The sequence below is a fragment of the Melanostigma gelatinosum genome (assembly GCF_949748355.1).
Source record: "Melanostigma gelatinosum genome assembly, chromosome: 3".
Taxonomy (NCBI): domain Eukaryota; kingdom Metazoa; phylum Chordata; class Actinopteri; order Perciformes; family Zoarcidae; genus Melanostigma; species Melanostigma gelatinosum.
In genome coordinates, this window is record NC_136636.1 from 312,775 (window position 1) to 336,320 (window position 23,546).

The 23,546-nt window shown below is 42.3% G+C and overlaps 1 protein-coding gene across 1 annotated transcript in view; it reads right to left on the bottom strand.

Moving 5' to 3' along the window:
• Positions 1 to 23,546, bottom strand: part of ptprt (protein tyrosine phosphatase receptor type T) — a gene marked incomplete at its 5' end in the record, with an annotated part of 300,839 nt that overhangs the window by 246,830 nt on the left and 30,463 nt on the right. Inside the window, one exon of the mRNA XM_079265832.1 lies at positions 10,490 to 10,615. Within this exon, the coding sequence (XP_079121958.1) occupies positions 10,490 to 10,615 (126 nt within the window). The remainder of the gene's footprint in view (positions 1 to 10,489; positions 10,616 to 23,546) is intronic.

Here is a 23,546-nt window from a genome sequence, read left to right on the forward strand (position 1 = left end):
ATGGGGGCTTCAGCCCCCCTACAATAGGCCTAACGATGCACAAGTATTTCATGTGTTGTAAAGACACGTTTAAAGTAGTCTTCAATGTACTCACAATACATTTACATGTCAAATGTACAGTAACCAGCCAAAGAGCTGCTTCTATGACTGTATGTTTAAGCATCTCATAGTTGTGACTTTCTATCTCATAACTTCGACTATGGGGATATTTTTTTTATCAAATCTAATTAAATTCTTTTTTTTTTTAATCATCTGGCTGGCGGATTCGCGGGCCACATAAAATGACGTGGCCGTATGTTTGACACCCCTGATATAGAGGCAGCACACTATATTACAAGTTCCACAGAAAAATAACAACAGTGAGAAAAAAAGAAAATGCTGAATATCTCCTTCACAAAGGAGGTGAGGAAATGTGGAGGTTTGAGTAAGTTTGTCTCTACGACGGTTTATAAAAGCCACGAATCAGAGTCAGAGTCACAGATCGTATCAGCACAAAACAGATTATAACATTATATTACTGTGAAAAAGTCTGCTTCAAATAACATAGTTCCGCTCAGCCGGGGAAAGGCGGCGAGAGAAAAAAGCACACGGGCGGAGCTTAGAGTCAGTGGTTGAGCGTTGTGATAACACTGCTCCTACTCTGGTGTCGGAGGCGTCCACCTCGACCACGAACTGCCGGCTTTCATCCTGCTGTACTAGGATGGGGGCCTTGGGGGACCCGGGAAAAGCCACCTTAGAGGAGGTGAGTCTGGTTAGGGGTGACGCCGTCTGACTGTAGTTCCGAATGAACCGGCGGTAGAAGTTTGCAAACCCTAGGAACTGCTGGAGCTTCTTCCAGTTGGAGGGGACCAGCCACTCGGTGACCGCTTTAACCTTATCCGGGTCCTTGCGAATCTGACCCTCCTCAATGATGAAACCAAGAAACTGTACGGAGGTGACATGGAATTCACATTTCTCGGCTTTTATGAATAGTTGGTTCTCCAGTAAGCGCTGAAGGACCTGACGGACATGGTGGCAATGTTCCTGTAGATTCGAGGAGTCAATCAGAATGTTGTCGATGTAGACAAACACAAACCGGTTGAGAAAATCCCTGAGCACGTCGTTCACCAAAGCCTGGAAAACGGCTGGTGCATTTGTAAGTCCGAATGGCATGACCAGGTACTCGAAATGTCCCAGGGGAGTGTTGAAAGCGGTCTTCCTCTCGTATCCAAACCAAGTTGTAAGCATTGCGGAGGTCTAGCTTGGTGAAAATCGTGGCACCGGGTAGGGATTCAAAAGCAGAGTTTAGTAGGGGTAGCGGGTACTTGTTCTGGGTGGTGATCTGGACGGAGACTCTTGTCCTTCTTGGCCATGAAGAAAAACCCCACTCCTACCGGGGAGGATGACGGGCAGATAATTCCAGCAGCGAGGGAGTCTGTGATATAGGTCTCCATCGCCTCGCGTTCCGGTCGGGAAAGGTTGTACAGTCGGCTGGAGGGCAGGGTGGCGGCGGGGAATAGTGCTATGGCGCAATCGTAGGGCCGGTGGGGTGGCAGGGAAAGGGCTCGTTCCTTGTTGAATGCCTCGCTGAGATCAGCATACCCCAAGGTGACCGAGGTGAGATCAGTTCCGGCAGTATGGGTGTGGAGAGAAGAGGTCTGCCGATGAATGGCGGACTTGAGGAACCTCGAAAGACATCTAGGGCTCCAACCGATGATTCTGTTTCCTGCCCAGTCTATCTGGGGGTTGTGGTCCCGGAGCCAGGGATGGCCCAGAACCAGAGGTGTCTGGGGCGTAGAGAGGATGAAAAAACGGATCTCGTGTCGGTGGTTTCCTGGCACGAGCAGGGTAATAGGGAAAGTCTGGTGAGTGATATCGGTCAAGGGACTTCCATCCAGAGCGTTCGCCCGAAGACAGCATTCCAACTGCTCCAAGGGAATCCCATGAGCGAAGGCCAAGGAGGAGTCCAAAAAACTCTGTTCTGCTCCGGAGTCAATGAGAGCCAAGACTGGTAGAGCACCGGACGGCAGACATAACTTAGCAGGTAGTGTGAGACCGGTCCCGGGAGTCGGGTGGAATCGCTCGCCAGTATGCCCACTCTTACTGGCGAGCCCTCTCTTTTGGTCGCACCGGGCAGACAGGGATACGGTGACCCGGCTCACTGCAGTAGAGGCAGGCTCCGGAACAGATCCGTCGCTCCCTCTCTCCCTGAGACAGGTGGAACCGTCCCAACTGCATGGGTTCATCCCGATCCTCGGGAGAAGGTGACAGAGCGGGCGAGTGCTGGTGGCCTGGGCTGCGGCGGCGAGGTGGAACTAGGGACCGGCGACCGGAAGTGGTTACAGGCTGACGAACCGGTGCCGGGAACCTGTAGTTACGCTCTCTCCGACGTTCCTGCATCCGAGTATCCAGTCGGATGGTGAGAGCGATCAGGTCTTCTAGTGTCTTGGCCTCCTCCAGAACAGCAAGCTCGTCCTTTAATCTCTCCGACAGGCTGCTGAGAAAAAAACCCTTTAGTGCCCTCTCCTCCCAACCGGACTCTGCGGCCAGGATACAAAAGTCAATAGAATGTTTAGCAGTGATAGCAGAGCCCTGACGGAGGCGGAGGAGGTTCTGAACAGCGACCTGAGAGTATGTAGGGTGGTCGAAAGCTCTCTTAAACACCTCCAGGTATTGTCCAAAATAAATCGTATCCAACGGGTTCTGGGTGAACCAGGCCTGGGACAGTCGAGAGCACGGCCATGTAGCAACCCGGTCAGATAGGCAATCTTAGAACTGTCCGATGCATACGTGCGGGGATGTTGGTCAAACACAAATGTTGTCTGGAGAAGGAAACCTCTACATGCCCTCATGTCTCTGTGGAAAGGTTCAGGAGACGGAACAAATGACTCACGGACCAGTTATATAGCTGATCATCTATCCATCATCTATCATCTATCATCTATCTGTCATCTATCTATCATCTATCCATCATCTATCTATCATCCATCATCTATCTATCCATCCATCCATCCATCCATCCATCCATCCATCCATCCATCCATCTATCTATCCATCCATCATTTATCCATCTATCTATCATCTATCTATCTATCTATCCAATGCTCATTACTGACTTTGCTTCTTCACCAGAGTCTCTGTGCTTTCTCTCCTCACAGGTTTCCATGGATCCTGGTTCTACCTGGACCTGGTCTGGCCTCCTGCCTTGGTTCTGTCGTATGCATTGAATGCGTTGTAACTCTGTAATGTTCATTCTGTACGCATGACATCTATCACACGTCTGTCCATCCTGGGAGAGGATCCTCCTCTGTGTCTCTCCCACAGCTCTCTCCCTCTTTTCTCCCCGTTAAAGGTTTTTTTGGGGAGTTCTTCCTGTTCTGATGTGAGGGTCAAAGGTCAGAGGATGTCACGTGTGTACAGACTGTAAAGCCCTCTGAGGCTAATTTGTGATTTTGGGCTATACAATACAAATTGAATTGTAAAGTATCTGAGAGTGTAAAGTAATGGAGAGTGATAGCAGCAGAACCTAACATGTAAGTGAGTCCAGTACTCTGGTTTGAACCTGATCCAGAGTTTAATGATCTGAATCAGGTCTTTATAAACTGAACTACAGTCAACACGTTTTCTTTTGAATTGTAAAAGTGAAGCAGGTTTATTGTCCAAGAGATAAATATCATCATTTTATACATATTATGACATCGTATGACTTAATGTTGTTGTTTTCCCTCATAAATCCTTTTCCAGATGCAGACAACGAGAGACAGTGCTTCCACTAGTCTTACTATTATCATAATTGAACTTCCTTGTCTCGAGGCTGTTGCTTGCTTAATAAATCATTTTAATATTCTGCATCAATCGGGTCAGTTGGCATGCAGACATATGTAAGGATTGAGCTTGAAGTGTGTATAATAATAATAATAACAATAATAATGTAAAAATAACTGCTCAGAACACATGATCCAGACTCCAACAATAACCTGGTGTGATTACTTGTCCACTGAAGTTTAAAACGTCAAGATGAACTAAAGTCCAGGATTAAACATGGCCTCTGGGTCAGAACAAGCAGCTTTATTTGAATAAAACCGTTGAATGTTTTCGTTCTCAGACTCCGTCTCCTCTCCGCCTCCGTTTGAGACAATAACTGGACAACACAACTCTCTCTCTGTGTTATTATGGTCTGTTCCAGTTATTATTCTCAAACCATCGCTGCTTGCTGAACGCCCACAAATCACAAATGCAATCAAGTCGGTCTCGACAAGGACCCTCGAATCACCGCCGGCGCCCAAAACAGCAACGGGATATTTAACCTCTGTACCCATCAGCAGCCACTTGACACACACACACACACACACACACATGATTAATGCTACAGCGTGTGTGACACGCTGTAGTTCAGAAGTCTATTACTGATGGCAGCTGTGAACCAGGCACGATAGTGGTGTGTTAAATATGTGTCACCACTGAATGGTGAGGCTCTCTGATTGGTACAGATTTGTTTTCAGCCTCTCTGACAGGCACACACACACACACACGCACACACACACACACACACACACACACACACACAGTTTGAGAAAAATGTCAAAATACAACTTGAGACGTTCAACGCAGTTCAAACATGCTTTTCTGTCAAACTGTCAAATCTGAAAAAATAACATCAACGGAAACTGAGAAGCAAATTTAGGACAAAGACGCCTCAGGAGGAGAGAGGGAGGGAGGGAGGGAGAGAGAGACAGAGAAGGAGAGAGAGAGAGAGAGAAGGCGAGAGAGAGAGAGAGGGAGAGAGAGAGAGAGAGGGAGAGAGAGACAGAGAGAGGGAGAGAGAAGGAGAGAGAGAGAGGGAGAGAGAGAGAGAGAGAAGGAGAGAGAGAGAAGGAGAGAGAGAGAGAGGGAGAGAGAAGGAGAGAGAGAGAGGGAGAGAGAGAGAGGGAGGGAGGGGAAAATGAAAGAATGGAAGTCATCAAAGAAAGAGTGAAGAGCTGTGAGGCTTTCTGAAACATGGTTCAGCTCCTGGACTGTCAGTCAGTGCAAACATCAACACACACATGCACACACACACACACACCACTAGCATTGTTAGCTCTGGCTAGCTCTCTCTAAAGTCACCTAACACCTCGAGGAGGAAAAACACACGTTGCGTTTATCTGTCAAACTCTGTCAAACCTGCAAAACGCTGAATTATAAAAGCGTCTCCAGTGGATTGTGTGTCATCATGTGTCTGTAGAGGGAATGCTGTCTGGAGGTATTAAAGCTAGAACATTCATAACATATTAGAATACTCACTTGTAAGACCAGAGTGTTTCTGTTCTGTGAATGTTTCATTCATAGAGCCGTCAGTGAGGAGCTGTTCATCTCCGGCTCATTCCTTGAACTCCTTTTCTTCACTTGTAATTACTCTTCTTTCTGCTTCCTCCTCTCAGCTGCTGCAACGACTCAACTTCCCTTCAGGGCTCATTAAATCTACATCCACTGTCACTGCTGCAACCACAGAGGAAGAGCAGCATGTCCCTATGAGGACAACAGGAGAACCTGAGACACATCCAGAGACATAAGAAGACTCCGTGAACCCGTGTGTCCTTTCATCTCTGCTCTGAGTTACAGCAGGAGCAGAAGAAGATGGAACGTCTCTGAGCACCGCGACGGCTTCAGGATTCTGTTTCTTTGCTTGTATTCTGTAACAGAAGCCAGCAGTGGACTTTAGTCGTTATTACAAACTGAGCCAGAAAACACCAAAGCTGCTCTGAACGAACAGTACAAATGCAGCTCAGAGAGATTTGGATCCGTTTGGAGAAAAGATTCATGAATCCAGAGCGTCCACAGACCTGGAGTCAGTTATGAGACGTTCATGCATCACGATGAATGTCCTCCGTCTCCGTCGTTTCTTTGATTCAGTTCCATGTCTGTCTCCAATGTCTCACGTTCACGCCGTCTGCATTCTTCAGACTCCATGTTTGTCTCGTCCGTCTCTACGGACACGCTGTCTGTCCTTCTATTTCACAGTGTGTCAATCAGCATGAACACACACACACACACACACACACACACTTTATTTCAAACAGGTCTGTGATTATCTTTCACAACCTGAGGATGCTCAAGTACACAGATGGTGTTTTTTAATGTATGAATACATTTCTATCGAACATCCGCTCCACCTCCCTGCCCCTCTGATCATGTTTCATGTCGTGTTGACGGGAGCTCAGAACATCAGCTGCTTTGATGTTTGCTGCTGGTGTGAGTTTGTCTCGCTCAGCCTGCAGCCTGAAGGTAATGAGAGAGAAGTGTGTGGGGGGGGGGGTAGTTCGTCCCATAATTCATAGATATTATGTGTAATCTTATTATGTCTATGTGGAGGTGATCTAATCCATAATCTGTCATGAGGATTCTATTGTTCCATGTCGATACAGAGATGATGGAGGAAGAAGCGATCTATGAGCTGTCAGGACTATATGGACTAAAGACGATCCCATCTCATCATATCTAAGCTGTCAAGGAACATTCTGTGACGACCGCATCAATATTATGGAGGTGAAGCGAGAAAGAAGATGATAACAACTGTGTCGATAACGGAGGCAAACAGACAAAACATACACAAATGAAGGCAAACTGGTGGATTAGAGAGCTTTGAGTAATAATACGGGTAGAAACCACGAGGGAGTCTGAGCCTTTAAGAGATTTCAACTGAACCTTGAAGAGATTTAAACTGAGTCTTAAAGAGATTTCAACTGAACCTTGAAGAGATTTAAACTGAGTCTTAAAGAGATTTCAACTGAACCTTGAAGAGATTTAAACTGAGTATTAAAGAGATTTAAACTGAACCTTGAAGAGATTTAAACTGAGTCTTAAAGAGATTTCAACTGAACCTTGAAGAGATTTAAACTGAGTATTAAAGAGATTTAAACTGAACCTTAAAAAGATTTAAGCTGAGTATTCAATAGATTTCAACTGAACCTTGAAGAGATTTAAACTGAGCCTGAAAGACATTTAAACTGAGCCTTGAAGAGATTTAAACTAACCCTTAGAGAGATTTAAACTGATCCTTAGAGAGATTTAAACTGATACTTAGAGAGATTTAAACTGATCCTTAAAGAGATTTAAACTGACCCTTAGAGAGATTTAAACTGATCCTTAAAGAGATTTAAACTGACCCTTAGAGAGATTTAAACTGATCCTTAAAGAGATTTAAACTGACCCTTAGAGAGATTTAAACTGATCCTTAAAGAGATTTAAACTGAGCCTTAGAGAGATTTAAACTGAGCCTTATAGAGATTTAAACTGACCCTTAGAGAGATTTAAACTGAGCCTTAGAGAGATTTAAACTGAGCCTTAGAGAGATTTAAACTGAGCCTTAAAGAGATTTAAACTGAGCCTTAGAGAGATTTAAACGGATCCTTAAGGAGATTTAAACTGAGCCTTAGAGAGATTTAAACTGACCCTTAGAGAGATTTAAACTGATCCTTAAAGAGATTTAAACTGAGCCTTAGAGAGATTTAAACGGATCCTTAAAGAGATTTAAACTGAGCCTTAGAGAGATTTAAACTGATCCTTAAAGAGATTTAAACTGACCCTTAGAGAGATTTAAACTGATCCTTAAAGAGATTTAAACTGAGCCTTAGAGAGATTTAAACTGACCCTTAGAGAGATTTAAACTGAGTCTTAAAGAGATTTAAACTGAGCCTTAGAGAGATTTAAACTGAGTCTTAAAGAGATTTAAACTGAGCCTTAGAGAGATTTAAACAGAGTCTTAAAGAGATTTAAACTGAGCCTTAGAGAGATTTAAACTGAGCTTTGACTAGTTTTAGAACTTCATGTTATTCTTTGCTCTGTATGAGTATAAAGAAACAGCTGGTTTCTCCGGGAGAGCTGCAGCTCTTTGGACACGAATGTCTTTCTATGGATTCAACACGGTTCTGGTCCAGTATGAGTCCAGCAGCTGACTCCACATCATGAAACAAAGACTAAAGACCAGAGACAGACTATTTGTTCCTGTCTCATCAGATCCAGAGCACCCAGTAGATAGGTTGTCTATCTGAGGAGGGCAACAGGAAGTGGTGGCTATCGCCCCCGACAGCCACCCGAAGATCAGACGGATGACAGACATGAGACAGACATGAGACAGACATGAGACAGATATGGAGACAGACATGAGACAGACATGAGACAGACATGAGACAGACATGAGACAGACATGAGACAGATATGGAGACAGACATGAGACAGACATGAGACAGACATGAGACAGATATGGAGACAGACATGAGACAGACATGAGACAGACATGAGACAGATATGGAGACAGACATGAGACAGACATGAGACAGATATGAGACAGACTGTCAGAGCTTCAGTGCTTCACAACCTGATCTCAGTGGGTGAGTGGAGGCTGACAGATGTGTCAAAGACAGTGATGATGATGATGATGATGGATGAGAGCAATCATTGACATGACTGATAATACGTGACTGAGAGAGAGAGGGGGGGGAGGTGTTTATGGTCATTAGGGTGAGAAAGACATGATGATAATCAGAGCGAAAGAGAGAAAGAAAAAATAAAGACTTCAGTCTGATAATGATGAACTGGTGAAGATCTCAACTGGTTCTCAGATACTGAAGCCCTGACAACTCACCCAGAAGACCTTTAGGGTCCGTATGTGACTCACTGAGCTTTAAAACCCAACGGGCCCTAGAGCCCCCGGTGGGGGTCTTTTTTTAGAAAAGTGTAGCACTCAGCGTGTCGTAGAAAGCATTTTTCACGAAGACAAATAATTATTTGTCCAGACATATTAAAAAAATAGCCCGCGAAAAAAGTCTGAGCAACATCATCATGCCAGCCATTGTAAACACTGCAAACACAATTATACATGAACTAAGATCATATCTGGAAGACATCTAGAAAAGTTAAGGGGGTACATGCCAACATCAGCCACAGGTCACGACAAAAATAATTGGGTAAAAAAACTTGTTTTGACGGTTTTGGCGATGAAAAACGGATTTATTCCAGCGGATTTCTGCACAGATACTTCCTCCTTCTTGTGGTCCGTGTCTGTGAGTGAGATCACTCCGCTGACTCAATGAATGAGGAAATGGCAGGCGAAACTGTGAGGTGGACCAATCCATGTGGGGAGGGGGGTTCACCCAGCATTTTCCGATTTTTAGTCAGTAAACAGACAATGAGATTGTCAAACACCCCCGCATGGCTCCCGTTGGACTATCCCACATCGAAAAATGTGTTTCTTGTCTGAATTGAACAACCACAGCCCATTCTACAGTCACACAGACACAAATTATGATTCATATTTTTATGATTGACAGATATGACACATCATAACTGCTCAAAATTATTCCAAATGGTGTCAAACTTCATTAGGATTATTGAACACTGTTAGTGATAATAACAGTGAATATATAGTTAATATTTAGTTCTATAGTGTATAGAAAATACAGTATCTGAAAATCGAAATTTAGCTTGAATCAGACCATTTATGCTGGCCTGCTTCACTCAATCGAAGTAAAATATGTTGTGGGAACGTGTTGTTCTATGTCTGTGGTGTATTTTTAAGCTTGCAGCTGCATTATAAAAATAAAAAAAATTGTCAATACAAGTGCTTTTTTTGAGGCGAAACTGAAACTTATACACAATATTTACACAATTGAACACATCTCACAAGTGTTACCTGTATTACACCATCAAAATGATTAAAATAGACCTTGTAGTTAGAGTTCTGGGCTCTATTGAGTATGGGTATGCAATTTTCGAGCCGAGGCCTAAAAATAGGGCTAGGGCCAGTAAGGATTTATTAATTAAACTAATGTGGTGTCAACACATCCGTGTCTTTCAGAGGGGCCGACGTGGTGTGAAGAGAGAAGAAGTCCACGAACGAACACTGGACGTCCCTCCAAAGGAGACGGCTGTTCACGTCCCACATGACACGAAAAGTCAATGTGACTTATTTTGTCACGTGACTCGTTGGTATCATCAGTTCGGTGTGACAGGCGGAGAGAGATGTCACATGTCAAACTTAAACAACAAAGAGATCAACATGTGAGTGACATCGTTTGTTCGGATGCAAGTGGTCCAAAACAAAGAACTTAATATGCACAGATTCATGTTCATCAATATCTACTGTAGAATCTAAACCGAGCTTAAAAAGACTAAAGACACCTCAGAACCGTTTCCACCAACCGACTCAATGTTCCTCTTTACCGTCACAAAGGAACACAGCGAGTCGCTTTTCTCTTGTTTCTGGACCACAAAGAAACATCCTGAAAACCAACTGGCCTCTTAGTGCGTAATGCATTCAACTTCATGCAGCACGTACAAACAAACAGTGAAGGAATACATTTGGATTGGAAGTGGATTCATATTTGTCCAGCTTCATGGTGTCCTAAGAATGTTTATAGTACACACTATATATTATATGAATACTGCTGAGAGTAGAATCATCAAACAGCTCATTCTGCTGGACCAACGGTCACGAACAGAGATGACGTCATATAAAAACACATGGTCCTACCGGTGGGCAGGGCGGGGTCCATGGTGGGTTTCTCCCAGGAGTTGACCTGTTCCCAGGTGAATCCGTTGGTTCCCAGAGAGACGCTGTAGCCACAGCTGCTGTAGGACTCCTCAAAGGTGCAGCCGCCTGCACAGAGAGAGGATCATGCAAACGTTACACATGATTCACTCAACGCATTCAGCTTCCTGTATCGAGGTGGAGTCAAACCTGTGACTTTCTATAACAGGGTGGTTCGTCCACTAACAGCCCTTCATCTACACAGACAGCTGTCAGAGACAAGCTGGAACAATACAGAGCTGTGTTGGACCACCATGAGCTGTGAGGATCCACAGTGTCTCCAGATCTCAACTAAAGAACCGAAGCCATGAGACCAGCTGATAGTTCATGTCGTGCACAACACACACACACATCATGTCCAGCATGCATGGTTTCCTGTGTGGTAATTAGAGGAAGTTCAGATTCCAGCAGTACTAAAAAAAACAAAGGAAAGAGTGTGACTGCGTTAAACGGCTGATTAAAAGCACTACAGATGCAATGAAAGTCTTCACAGCTTCTGTTATTCTCCATATTTGTGATTTAATTCTAGAAGCGAGTCCATGTTCCTAAAGCACATCTCAAATCACTTCAATGAGCTTTTAATAAGCTGCTCTTCCAATTGTTCACAGCATTATAGTAATGAAGTTATGAGCATGAAATGAGCGACAGACAGAGTTCATCAGAGAGCAGAAGAGAGGAAACGTGAACAGAGAGATGAAGAGAAAGCGTCACATGTCAACATGATTACGTCTCAGAGTCTCGTCGTTATTTCATGGCCTGAATAAAATACATTTTCCAGCACATTAGCCTTCTCTGCTCGCCTGCAGCTCTGTGCTTCTCTAATTACACATATGCTTTGACACACAACCCTTTTAATGTGTTTTGAAGCCTCTGAAATGGGGGAACGTCATCGCTCTATTCATGACATCACTTCATGCTTTCTGCTGTCATCTCCTCAACGCACATGTGTCCGTTTAAACCTCATCGAACCAAAGAAAACCCTTCATAGCTGGAACACGGATCACTGCAAAGTCATGTAGTGCACTCAAGGTGCTCAGGACTGTGTACTCCATACACCATACTCCATACTCTATACTCTATACCTCATACTCTATACTCCATACTCTATACTCTATACTGCATACTCCATACTCCATACACCATACTCTATACTCTATACCTCATACTCCATACTCTATACTCTATACTCTATACTGCATACTCCATACACCATACTCCATACTCTATACTCTATACCTCATACTCCATACTCTATACTCTATACTCTATACTGCATACTCCATACTCCATACACCATACTCTATACTCTATACACCATACTCCATACTCTATACTCTATACTCCATACTCCATACTCTATACTCCATACTCTATACTCCATACTCTATACTCCATACACTATACTCTATACTCCTTACTCCATACTCTATACTCTATACTCCATACTCTATACTCTATACTCCATACTCCATACTCTATACTCCATACACTATACTCCATACTCTATACTCTATACTCCATACTCTATACTCTATACTCCATACTCTATACTCTATACTCCATACTCCATACTCCATAATCTATACTCCATACACTATACTCCATACTCTATACTCCATACACTATACTCCATACACTATACTCCATACTCCATACACTATACTCCATACCATACTCAATACACTATACTCGATACACAATACTCCATACCATACTCAATACACTATACTCCATACACTATACTCCATACCATACTCAATACACTATACTCCATACACTATACTCCATACCATACTCAATACACTATACTCCATACACTATACTCCATACAATATACACTATACTCTATACTCCTTACACAATACTCCATACACAATACTCTATACTCCATACACCATACTCAATACACCATACTCAATACACTATACTCCATACTCCATACTCCATACTCCATACTCCATACTCCATACACTATACTCCATACTCCATACTCCATACTCCATACTCCATACACTATACTCCATACACTATACTCCATACACCATACACCATACTCCATACTCCATACTCCATACTCCATACTCTATACTCCATACTCAATACACCATACTCAATACACTATACTCCATACTCCATACTCAATACACTATACTCCATACACTATACTCCATACCATACTCAATACACTATACTCCATACACTATACTCCATACCATACTCAATACACTATACTCCATACACTATACTCCATACTCTATACTCCATACAATATACACTATACTCTATACTCCTTACTCCATACTCCATACTCCATACACTATACTCCATACACAATACTCCATACACAATACTCTATACACAATACTCCATACACTATACTCCATACACTATACTCCATACACTATACTCAATACACTATACTCCATACACCATACTCCATACTCCATACTCCATACACCATACTCCATACACCATACTCAATACACCATACTCAATACACCATACTCAATACACTATACTCCATACTCAATACACTATACTCCATACTCAATACTCCATACTCCATACTCAATACACTATACTCCATACACTATACTCCATACACCATACTAAATACTCCATACTCAATACACTATACACTATACTCCATACTCAATACTCCATACACTATACTCCATACATTATACTCCATACACTATACTTCATACACCATACACCATACTCAATACTCCATACACTATACTCCATACACTATACTCCATACTCAATACACCATACTCAATATTCCATACACTATACTCCATACTCAATACTCCATACACCATACTCAATACTCCATACACTATACTCCATACATTATACTCCATACACTATACTCCATACTCCATACACCATACTCAATACTCCATACACTATACTTGGGGCTTCTCAGAATACAGGTAACCGGTAAATAATGTGTAATTATGATCAACTATAATCCCACTGCTCTTCTTGGTAAGAGCTGCTCTGCTTTGCTGCCCTAGAAATAAATTGCATGAAATATGTGGTATAGCTGTGATCTGGCCTCTCACCAGCTGGGAAATCATATTTAAAAGAAGAAAGAACTCCTCCAGCCTGTGGTCTAAAGAACAACCTCCAGCTAAGAGAGAAAAGAAGCACAAACAGAAAGTTGAATAAAAGAATCAATGCTGAGATAATTATCTTCATTCTTCTGTGATCTCATTAGAACAGTTATAAACAGGCAACATCAATATTCAATAGTTCAGACCACTGAGGGGGAGAAGTAGCTCACAGCGGTGTGTGTGTGTGTGTGTGTTCTGACACAGAACATGTGATGAAAATATAAGACTGAAATATAAATGTACACACACACAGTATGCTGTATGTACACACACACAGTATACTGTATGTACACACACACACAGTATGCTGTATGTACACACACACACACAGTATACTGTATGTACACACACACACAGTATACTGTACACACACACGGTATACTGTATGTACACACACACACACACAGTATGCTGTATGTACACACACACACACACAGTATACTGGATGTACACACACACACACAGTATACTGTACACACACACGGTACACTGTATGTACACACACACACACAGTATACTGTACACACACACGGTATACTGTATGTACACACACACACACACAGTATGCTGTATGTACACACACACAAACACAGTATGCTGTACACACACACGGTATACTGTATGTACACACACACATACACACGGTATACTGTATGTACACACACACACACAGTATACTGTATGTACACACACACACACGGTATACTGTATGTACACACACACACACGGTATACTGTATGTACACACACACACACAGTATACTGTACACACACACGGTATACTGTATGTACACACACACACACAGTATACTGTACACACACACGGTATACTGTATGTACACACACACACACACAGTATGCTGTATGTACACACAAACACAGTATGCTGTATGTACACACACACAGTATACTGTATGTACACACACACATACACACGGTATACTGTATGTACACACAAACACAGTATGCTGTATGTACACACACACACAGTATACTGTACACACACGGTATACTGTATGTACACACACACACACAGTATACTGTACACACACACACACGGCATACTGTATGTACACACACACACAGTATACTGTACACACACACACACACACAGTATACTGTACACACACACACGGCATACTGTATGTACACACACACACACAGAAATAGAACATGGCATTATCCTCATTGATGATATAATGCAGCACATTTCTGTCACTGTTTCATTGTTCTGTCAACTAGAGGTTAAAAAGCTGTAAATTCTGATTCCTGTTCTCATTGTAGAGGCTGACATTGAACACAACACTCATCAGCTGTTATGTTGGACTCCTCACCTTGTTGTCTTGTCAAACTGAATTATTGATCAGAAACTTCCGGCTGCTTCAAACGGACTCTTCAAACTGTCGGATCACTTCTTTACTTTATATGAAGAGTTATGACCTCATATGAGAATCAATGGAGTCTCTTTGTCACTTTAAAATGAGTGCTGGGCAAGTTACCGCGTCGGTATTGCGTTAACGCATTCATTCATTAACACCGAGAATTATATTATCGCACGTTAATGCAGTTTTTTAAAAATTATTATTAAGCGGACATTTTTAACACAAGAACCGGGCAGCGAGCGGTGAACAGCTGTTTGTGTGTGGCGTCACTTCCTGCTACTGCTATTAAATGAACATCATAACCTGAACATTAAATGAACATCATAACCTGTTCATTGAAAGTAAAAGTAAATGCTGTTAATAAAAAAGCAAAGGGTCAGAATTATGAGAATGATGAAGTTTATTCTTTTAAGTGCTGTGGCACCATGACCAAGGACATGGAGCTGTGTTGAACATAATTGGGTTGCTGTGATCCATCCAGGAGCAACAATGTTCAACATAACATATTGTACATAAGTATACTTTTGCATCGACTATGAACTTATCATCATAATTCTCTGAAAAGCAATATGACACTATGAAGGAGTTGTAACAGTGCGTTTATAAGTCTGCTCATTAGACTAGAGGATGTAGAGGACCAATGCATCATATTATGTTCAGCAAAACATATCCACTTGATGCATCAGGTCAGTGTTTAGAGAAAGGACGCCTGCCTTGTAAACTCCTGTGGGCTGATTTGAACACAATAGACAAAGGTTTGTCTCAAGCTGAATCTGCAATTGGGCGACTGCTACCATCATAACTCCATCTGATCATCCACAACATGACTCAAATATCAAAACATGATCAATACTAAAGTAGCTCAATTTAAAGAAGCGATTCCGTCTGTATTTAACTCAATGACATGCTTCAATATAACAGAGGACTCCTGTGCTAACTTTAGTCCTACCCAGATTGATCATCTTGTCGATAGTGCTACAAGCTCACTGAGGACACTAGACTCTATTGCTCCTCTAGAGAAGAAGTTGGTAAAACAAAGGAGATTCGCTCCATGGTATAGCCCTCAAACCCGCCAATTAAAGCAAACATTGCGAAAACTTGAAAGAACATGGCGTTCCAATAACTTGGAAGAATCTCGGTTAGTCTGGCGAGACAGTCTTAAGACATATAAGAAGGCCCTCCGTAATGCCAGAGCAGCTTATTACTCATCGTTAATAGAGAAACATGAGAACAACCCCAGGTTCCTCTTCAGCACTGTAGCCAGGCTGACAGAGAGTCACAGCTCTGTTGTGCCGAGTATCCCTATAGACCTCAGTAGCAATGACTTCATGAACTTCTTTCATGATAAGATTCTAACTATTAGAGAGAACATAAACAATGTACTGCACGCGACTAGTACCGATCTTTCCACAAATAGAGTAACCTTAGAAACAGCTGTAAACCCTGATATATGTTTAGATGGCTTTACTCCCATTGACCTTGACAAACTGACTTCAACAATGTCTACATCTAAACCTTCCACCTGTCTCTTAGACCCTATACCGACTAGGCTGCTTAAACAAGTGCTACCATTAATGAGCACAACTTTATTAGATATCATCAACCTGTCTTTAGTAACAGGTCATGTACCACAGTCCTTTAAAGTATCTGTGATTAAACCTCTTCTTAAGAAGCCCACTCTGGATCCAGAGGTGTAGAACTATAGACCGATCTCTAACATTACCTCATCTCTAAGATCCTTGAGAAAGCAGTTGCAAATCAGTTGTGTGACTTTCTGTGTAACAATAGTTTATTTGAGGATTTTCAGTCAGGATTTAGAAAGCATCATAGCACAGAGACAGCTCTGGTAAAAATAACTAATGACCTTCTAATCGCATCAGACAAAGGACTCGTCTCTGTTCTTGTCCTGTTAGACCTTAGTGCTGCGTTCGACACTATAGACCACTACATCCTGTTGCAGAGACTGGAACATTATATTGGCATCAAAGGAACCGCACTGAACTGGTTTGGATCCTATTTATCGGATCGATCTCAGTTTGTTTATGTAAACCATGAAGCCTCAATGAGGACCAACGTCAGTTATGGAGTTCCACAAGGTTCTGTGCTTGGACCAATCTTGTTCACCTTATATATGCTTCCTTTAGGCAATATTATCAGAAAACACTCTATAACCTTTCATTGTTATGCAGATGATACTCAATTATATATATCGATCAAACCAGACGAAACCAACCAGCTCGCTAAACTGCAAGCGTGTCTTAAGGACATAAAAACCTGGATGACCTGCAACTTCCTGATGTTAAACTCAGACAAAACTGAAGTTATTCTACGAGGCCCAGAACACCTCCGACATCAGTTATCTGATGATATAGTTTCTCTAGATGGCATTGCGCTGGCATCCAGCAGCACCGTCAAGAATCTTGGAGTTACCTTTGATCAGGATTTGTCTTTCAACTCTCAGATAAAACTTATTTCTAGGACTGCCTTTTTTCACCTACGTAATATTTCAAAAATCAGGCACTTCTTATCTCAAAGCGATGCAGAGAAATGAATTCATGCATTTGTTACCTCTAGACTAGATTACTGCAATTCCTTATTTTCAGGCTGCTCTAATAAGTCTCTTAAATCTCTCCAGCTGATCCAGAATGCTGCAGCTCGTGTACTAACAAGAACTAAGAGGAGAGATCATATTACTCCTGTCTTAGCTTCTCTGCACTGGCTCCCTGTAAAATCTAGAATAGAATTTAAAATCCTTTTACTGACCTACAAAGCCCGAACTGGTCAGGCTCCATCATATCTTAAAGAGCTTATAGTACCATACTGCCCTACTAGAGAGCTGCGATCCAGTGATTCAGGGTTACTTGTGGTTCCTAGAGTCTTAAGAAGTAGGACGGGAGCCAGAGCCTTCAGTTATCAAGCTCCTCTTCTGTGGAACCAGCTTCCCGTTTCAGTCCGGGGGGCCGACACACTCACCACATGTAAGAGTAGGCTTAAGACTTTCCTCTTTGATAGTGCTTATAGTTAGGGCTGGCTCTGGCTTGCCTTGGACCGGCCCATGGACAAACTGGTATCGGCAAAAACTACAGGGGGACTTCCTACACTGAGCACCTCTCTCCTCTTCTTCACCGCTGTCTGTATGAATTGATGTCCCATTAATGCTCATTACTAACTTTACTTTTTCCTTCACAGGTTCCCATGACTGCAGTTTTATGTCGACCGTGGCTCACTGGGTTAAGAGGGTAGTCTGGTAACCGCAGGGGCAACGGTTCGATCCTTGACTGGGACGTGTCCCGTGTCGAAGTGTCCCTGAGCAAGACACTGAACCCCCGGCTCCCTGGGCACCTGTCATTGGCAGCCCACTGCTCCCTATATACATGAATGGCTCAAATGCAGAAGTTCAATTTCGTCTATATGTATATGACAATAAAAATGGTTTCTTCTTATCTGGACACTGGTCCTTCAACCAGCCATGGCCCTGCTGACACCTACTACGATCTTCATTATTAATCCTATTACCGACACCATTAATGCACAGTACTGATTCTGTCTCTTCCCCAGAGTCCTTGTCTCTCCTCACAGGTTTCCATGGCGCATGGTTTCATCTGGACCCTGGTCCTTCCTCCTACCATGGCCCTGCTGACTCCAACTGCTAATATCACTTTTATTATTACTCACATTACTATTTCATATTGCCGATACCATTAATGCACATTATTGACCTGCTTCTTCACCAGAGTCTCTGTGCTTTCTCGCCTCACAGGTTCCTGTGTATCCGGGTTTACCTGGACCAGGCGTTACCTCCTGTCGTGGTTGTGTCATACATTGAATGTGCTGTAATTACATTGAATGTGTTGTAATTCACTATCCTGTTCTACACATGACATCATTGCACTTCTTTCCATCCTGGGAGAGGGATCCTCCTCTGTTGCTCTCCCACAGGTTTCTTCCTCTTTCCTCCCCGTTAAAGGGGTTTTGGGAGTTTTTCCTGTTCTGATGTGAGGCTGTACAAAAATAAATTGAATTGAATTGAAATTGAAACCAAATGTTATTGACCTTTTGTTCATATAGCAGTAATTTACAATAAAAGTGCACAATACACTACTTTAGAATTCATTATTGAACTTTGCCATAACAATGAGATTAATCACGATTAAATATTTTAATCGTTGCCCAGCACGAGTTAAAATACATTATTATATTTTAATTCAGTTCATCCAACCTTGACCTCTGATATGAAGAGACACTAACTAGCATCACGAACATCTGTGTGTGTGTGTGTGTGTTCATCCATGTGGAGCTGATTATTGTGCCTGAGCTCACATCATTTACACTGGTGGTTAAAGACGTATCAGACTCCCTCTTCATCACCATGATGCACATATACACACACATACAATAAGCTAGTTTGTTGCACTTATTGTATTCATATAAGTTTGTTGCACTTATTGTATTCATACTAGTTTGTTTCACTTCTTGTATTCATACTAGTTTGTTGCACTTATTGCATTCATACTAGTTTGTTGCACTTATTGTATTCATAACAGTTTGTTTCACTGATTGTATTCATACTAGTTTGTTGCACTTATTGTATTCATAACAGTTTGTTTCACTGATTGTATTCATCCTAGTTTGTTGCACTTAATGTATTCATATTTGTTTGTTGCACCTATTGTATTCATACTAGTTTGTTGCACTTATTATATTCATACTAGTTTGTTTCACTTATTGTATTCATACTAGTTTGTTGCACTTATTGTATTCATACTAGTTTGTTTCACTTATTGTATTCATACTAGTTTGTTGCACTTATTGTATTCATACTAGTTTGTTGCACTTATTGTATTCATACTAGTTTGTTGCACTTATTGTATTCATACTAGTTTGTTTCACTTATTGTATTCATACTAGTTTGTTGCACTTATGGTATTCATACTAGTTTGTTGCACTTATTGTATTCATACTAGTTTGTTTCACTTATTGTATTCATACTAGTTTGTTGCACTTATTGTATTCATAACAGTTTGTTTCACTGATTGTATTCATACTAGTTTGTTGCACTTATTGTATTCATAACAGTTTGTTTCACTGATTGTATTCATACTAGTTTGTTGCACTTATTGTATTCATAACAGTTTGTTTCACTGATTGTATTCATACTAGTTTGTTGCACTTAATGTATTCATATTTGTTTGTTGCACCTATTGTATTCATACTAGTTTGTTGCACTTATTATATTCATGCTAGTTTGTTTCACTTTTGGTATTCATACTAGTTTGTTTCACTTATTGTATTCATACTAGTTTGTTGCACTTATTGTATTCATACTAGTTTGTTGCACTTATTATATTCATACTAGTTTGTTTCACTTATTGTATTCATGCTAGTTTGTTGAACTTGTTGTATTCATACCAGTTTGTTGCACATATTGTATTCATACTAGTTTGTTGCACTTATTGTATTCATACTAGTTTGTTGCACTTATTGTATTCATGCTAGTTTGTTTCACTTATTGTATTCATGCTAGTTTGTTGCACTTATTGTATTCATACCAGTTTGTTGCACATATTGTATTCATACTAGTTTGTTGCACTTATTGTATTCATACTAGTTTGTTGCACTTATTGTATTCATAACAGTTTGTTTCACTGATTGTATTCATCCTAGTTTGTTGCACTTTTGGTATTCATACTAGTTTGTTTCACTTATTGTATTCATACTAGTTTGTTGCACTTATTGTATTCATACAAGTTTGTTCCACTTATTGTATCCATACTAGTTTGTTGCACTTATTGCATTCAAAATAGTTTGTTGTACTTATTGTTTTCATACTAGTGTGTTGCACGTATTGTATTCATATTAGTTTGTTGCACTTATTATATTCATACTAGTTTGTTTCACTTTTTGTATTCATACTAGTTTGTTGCACTTATTGTATTCATATTAGTTTGTTGCACTTATTGTATTCATATTAGTTTGTTGCACTTATTGTACAATTTAAATATAAATATATATCGAAGACTATATATTAACATAAAGAACAACAATGACAATGGCTTTGGAATATATGACATAGTGTGTGTGTGTGTGTGTGTGAGTACGCACCTGCACATGTTATTTGTTATTTGTTATTTGCGTGACTTTGTACGTCCTGAGGTCGTATTGGTGAATCCAGGTCAGCCTTCGCCCCCGACCGGAGAGCAAGGACACACACAACCAAGGGCTGTATGTGTCTGTGTTTGTGTATTTATAGCTTTGGACGAGTGTACAACCCTCCAACACACATCCACCCATGCCTTTCATCGCTGTCCTGATTTAATATGTGTGTGTGTGTGTAGGTGTGTGTGTGTCTAGGTGTGTGTGTGTTCTCCCCTGAGCCTGCCATTGGCCTATTTCCAACTGAACTGTAACGCATTTGTAATTCATGTCTGAGTCCAGCTCACCTATTGGTGACCTTGGTCCTCTTAAATCACCTAAAGGCCTCTTCGGCTCAGAATCATGTCCTCTTAAACCACGAGAGGACACGAGAGGACACGGGAGGACACGGGAGGGATTCATGACTGAACGTGAACATGACTTCCTGTTGGACGTCTCCATAGAGATGGGACCGTGTTCAAGAGTTGCTGAATTCAAAGTTAGTGTGTTCGATTCCTTGTGTGTGTGTGTGTGTGTGTGTGTGTGTGTGTGTGTGTGTGTGTGTGTGTGTGTGTGCGTGTGTGTGGAGACGCAGGGGGGAGGAAACAGAATGATTGGCAGCTGGTCTGGACCGGGTGGTTGGGTGGAACAGAGCCTCAACACAGCCCAGTAGACACACACACACACACACACACAGACACACACACACACTCTCGGTCAGGTCGATGGTTTGTTCCTCAGGAACACCTGAACTTGTAAAAGCCAAAGGATACTCTCAGTGTCTCCTCTCTCCTCTGTCCCTTTGTCTCCTCTCTACTCTGTCCCTTTGTCTCATCTCTCATCTGTCCCTTTGTCTCCTCTCTCCTCTGTCCCTTTGTCTCCTCTCTCCTCTGTCCCTTTGTCTCCTCTCTCCTCTGTCCCTTTGTCTCCTCTCTCCTCTGTCCCTTTGTCTCATCTCTCCTCTGTCCCTTTGTCTCCTCTCTCCTCTGTCCCTTTGTCTCCTCTCTCCTCTGTCCCTTTGTCTCCTCTCTACTCTGTCCCTTTGTCTCATCTCTCATCTGTCCCTTTGTCTCCTCTCTCCTCTGTCCCTTTGTCTCCTCTCTCCTCTGTCCCTTTGTCTCCTCTCTACTCTGTCCCTTTGTCTCATCTCTACTCTGTCCCTTTGTCTCCTCTCTCCTCTGTCCCTTTGTCTCCTCTCTCCTCTGTCCCTTTGTCTCATCTCTCCTCTGTCCCTTTGTCTCCTCTCTCCTCTGTCCCTTTGTCTCCTCTCTCCTCTGTGCCTTTGTCTCCTCTCTACTCTGTCCCTTTGTCTCATCTCTCCTCTGTCCCTTTGTCTCCTCTCTCCTCTGTCCCTTTGTCTCCTCTCTCCTCTGTCCCTTTGTCTCATCTCTCCTCTGTCCCTTTGTCTCATCTCTCCTCTGTCCCTTTGTCTCATCTCTCCTCTGTCCCTTTGTCTCATCTCTCCTCTGTCCCTTTGTCTCCTCTCTCCTCTGTCCCTTTGTCTCCTCTCTCCTCTGTCCCTTTGTCTCATCTCTCCTCTGTCCCTTTGTCTCCTCTCTCCTCTGTCCGTTTGTCTCCTTTCTCCTCTGTCCCTTTGTCTCCTCTCTCCTCTGTCCCTTTGTCTCCTCTCTCCTCTGTCCCTTTGTCTCATCTCTCCTCTGTCCCTTTGTCTCCTCTCTCCTCTGTCCCTTTGTCTCCTCTCTCCTCTGTACCTTTGTCTCCTCTCTCCTCTGTCCCTTTGTCTCACCTCTCCTCTGTCCCTTTGTCTCATCTCTCCTCTGTCCCTTTGTCTCATCTCTCCTCTGTCCCTTTGTCTCATCTCTCCTCTGTCCCTTTGTCTCCTCTCTCCTCTGTCCCTTTGTCTCATCTCTCCTCTGTCCCTTTGTCTCCTCTCTCCTCTGTCCCTTTGTCTCCTCTCTCCTCTGTACCTTTGTCTCATCTCTCCTCTGTCCCTTTGTCTCATCTCTCCTCTGTCCCTTTGTCTCATCTCTCCTCTGTCCCTTTGTCTCATCTCTCCTCTGTCCCTTTGTCTCATCTCTCCTCTGTCCCTTTGTCTCCTCTCTCCTCTGTCCCTTTGTCTCCTCTCTCCTCTGTCCCTTTGTCTCATCTCTCCTCTGTCCCTTTGTCTCCTCTCTCCTCTGTCCCTTTGTCTCCTCTCTCCTCTGTACCTTTGTCTCCTCTCTCCTCTGTCCCTTTGTCTCACCTCTTTCCATTTCTCTCCTCTGCTAATAGCGGAATTTCTTCATACAGAGTTAAAACTGGTCAAACATGAGAATATGTTCCACGATACTGTAAAAAACATTTCCCTTCAGACCGCCAAAATAAAAGCACTACCACCACATTTAAACCATCAGGCTCTGAACTG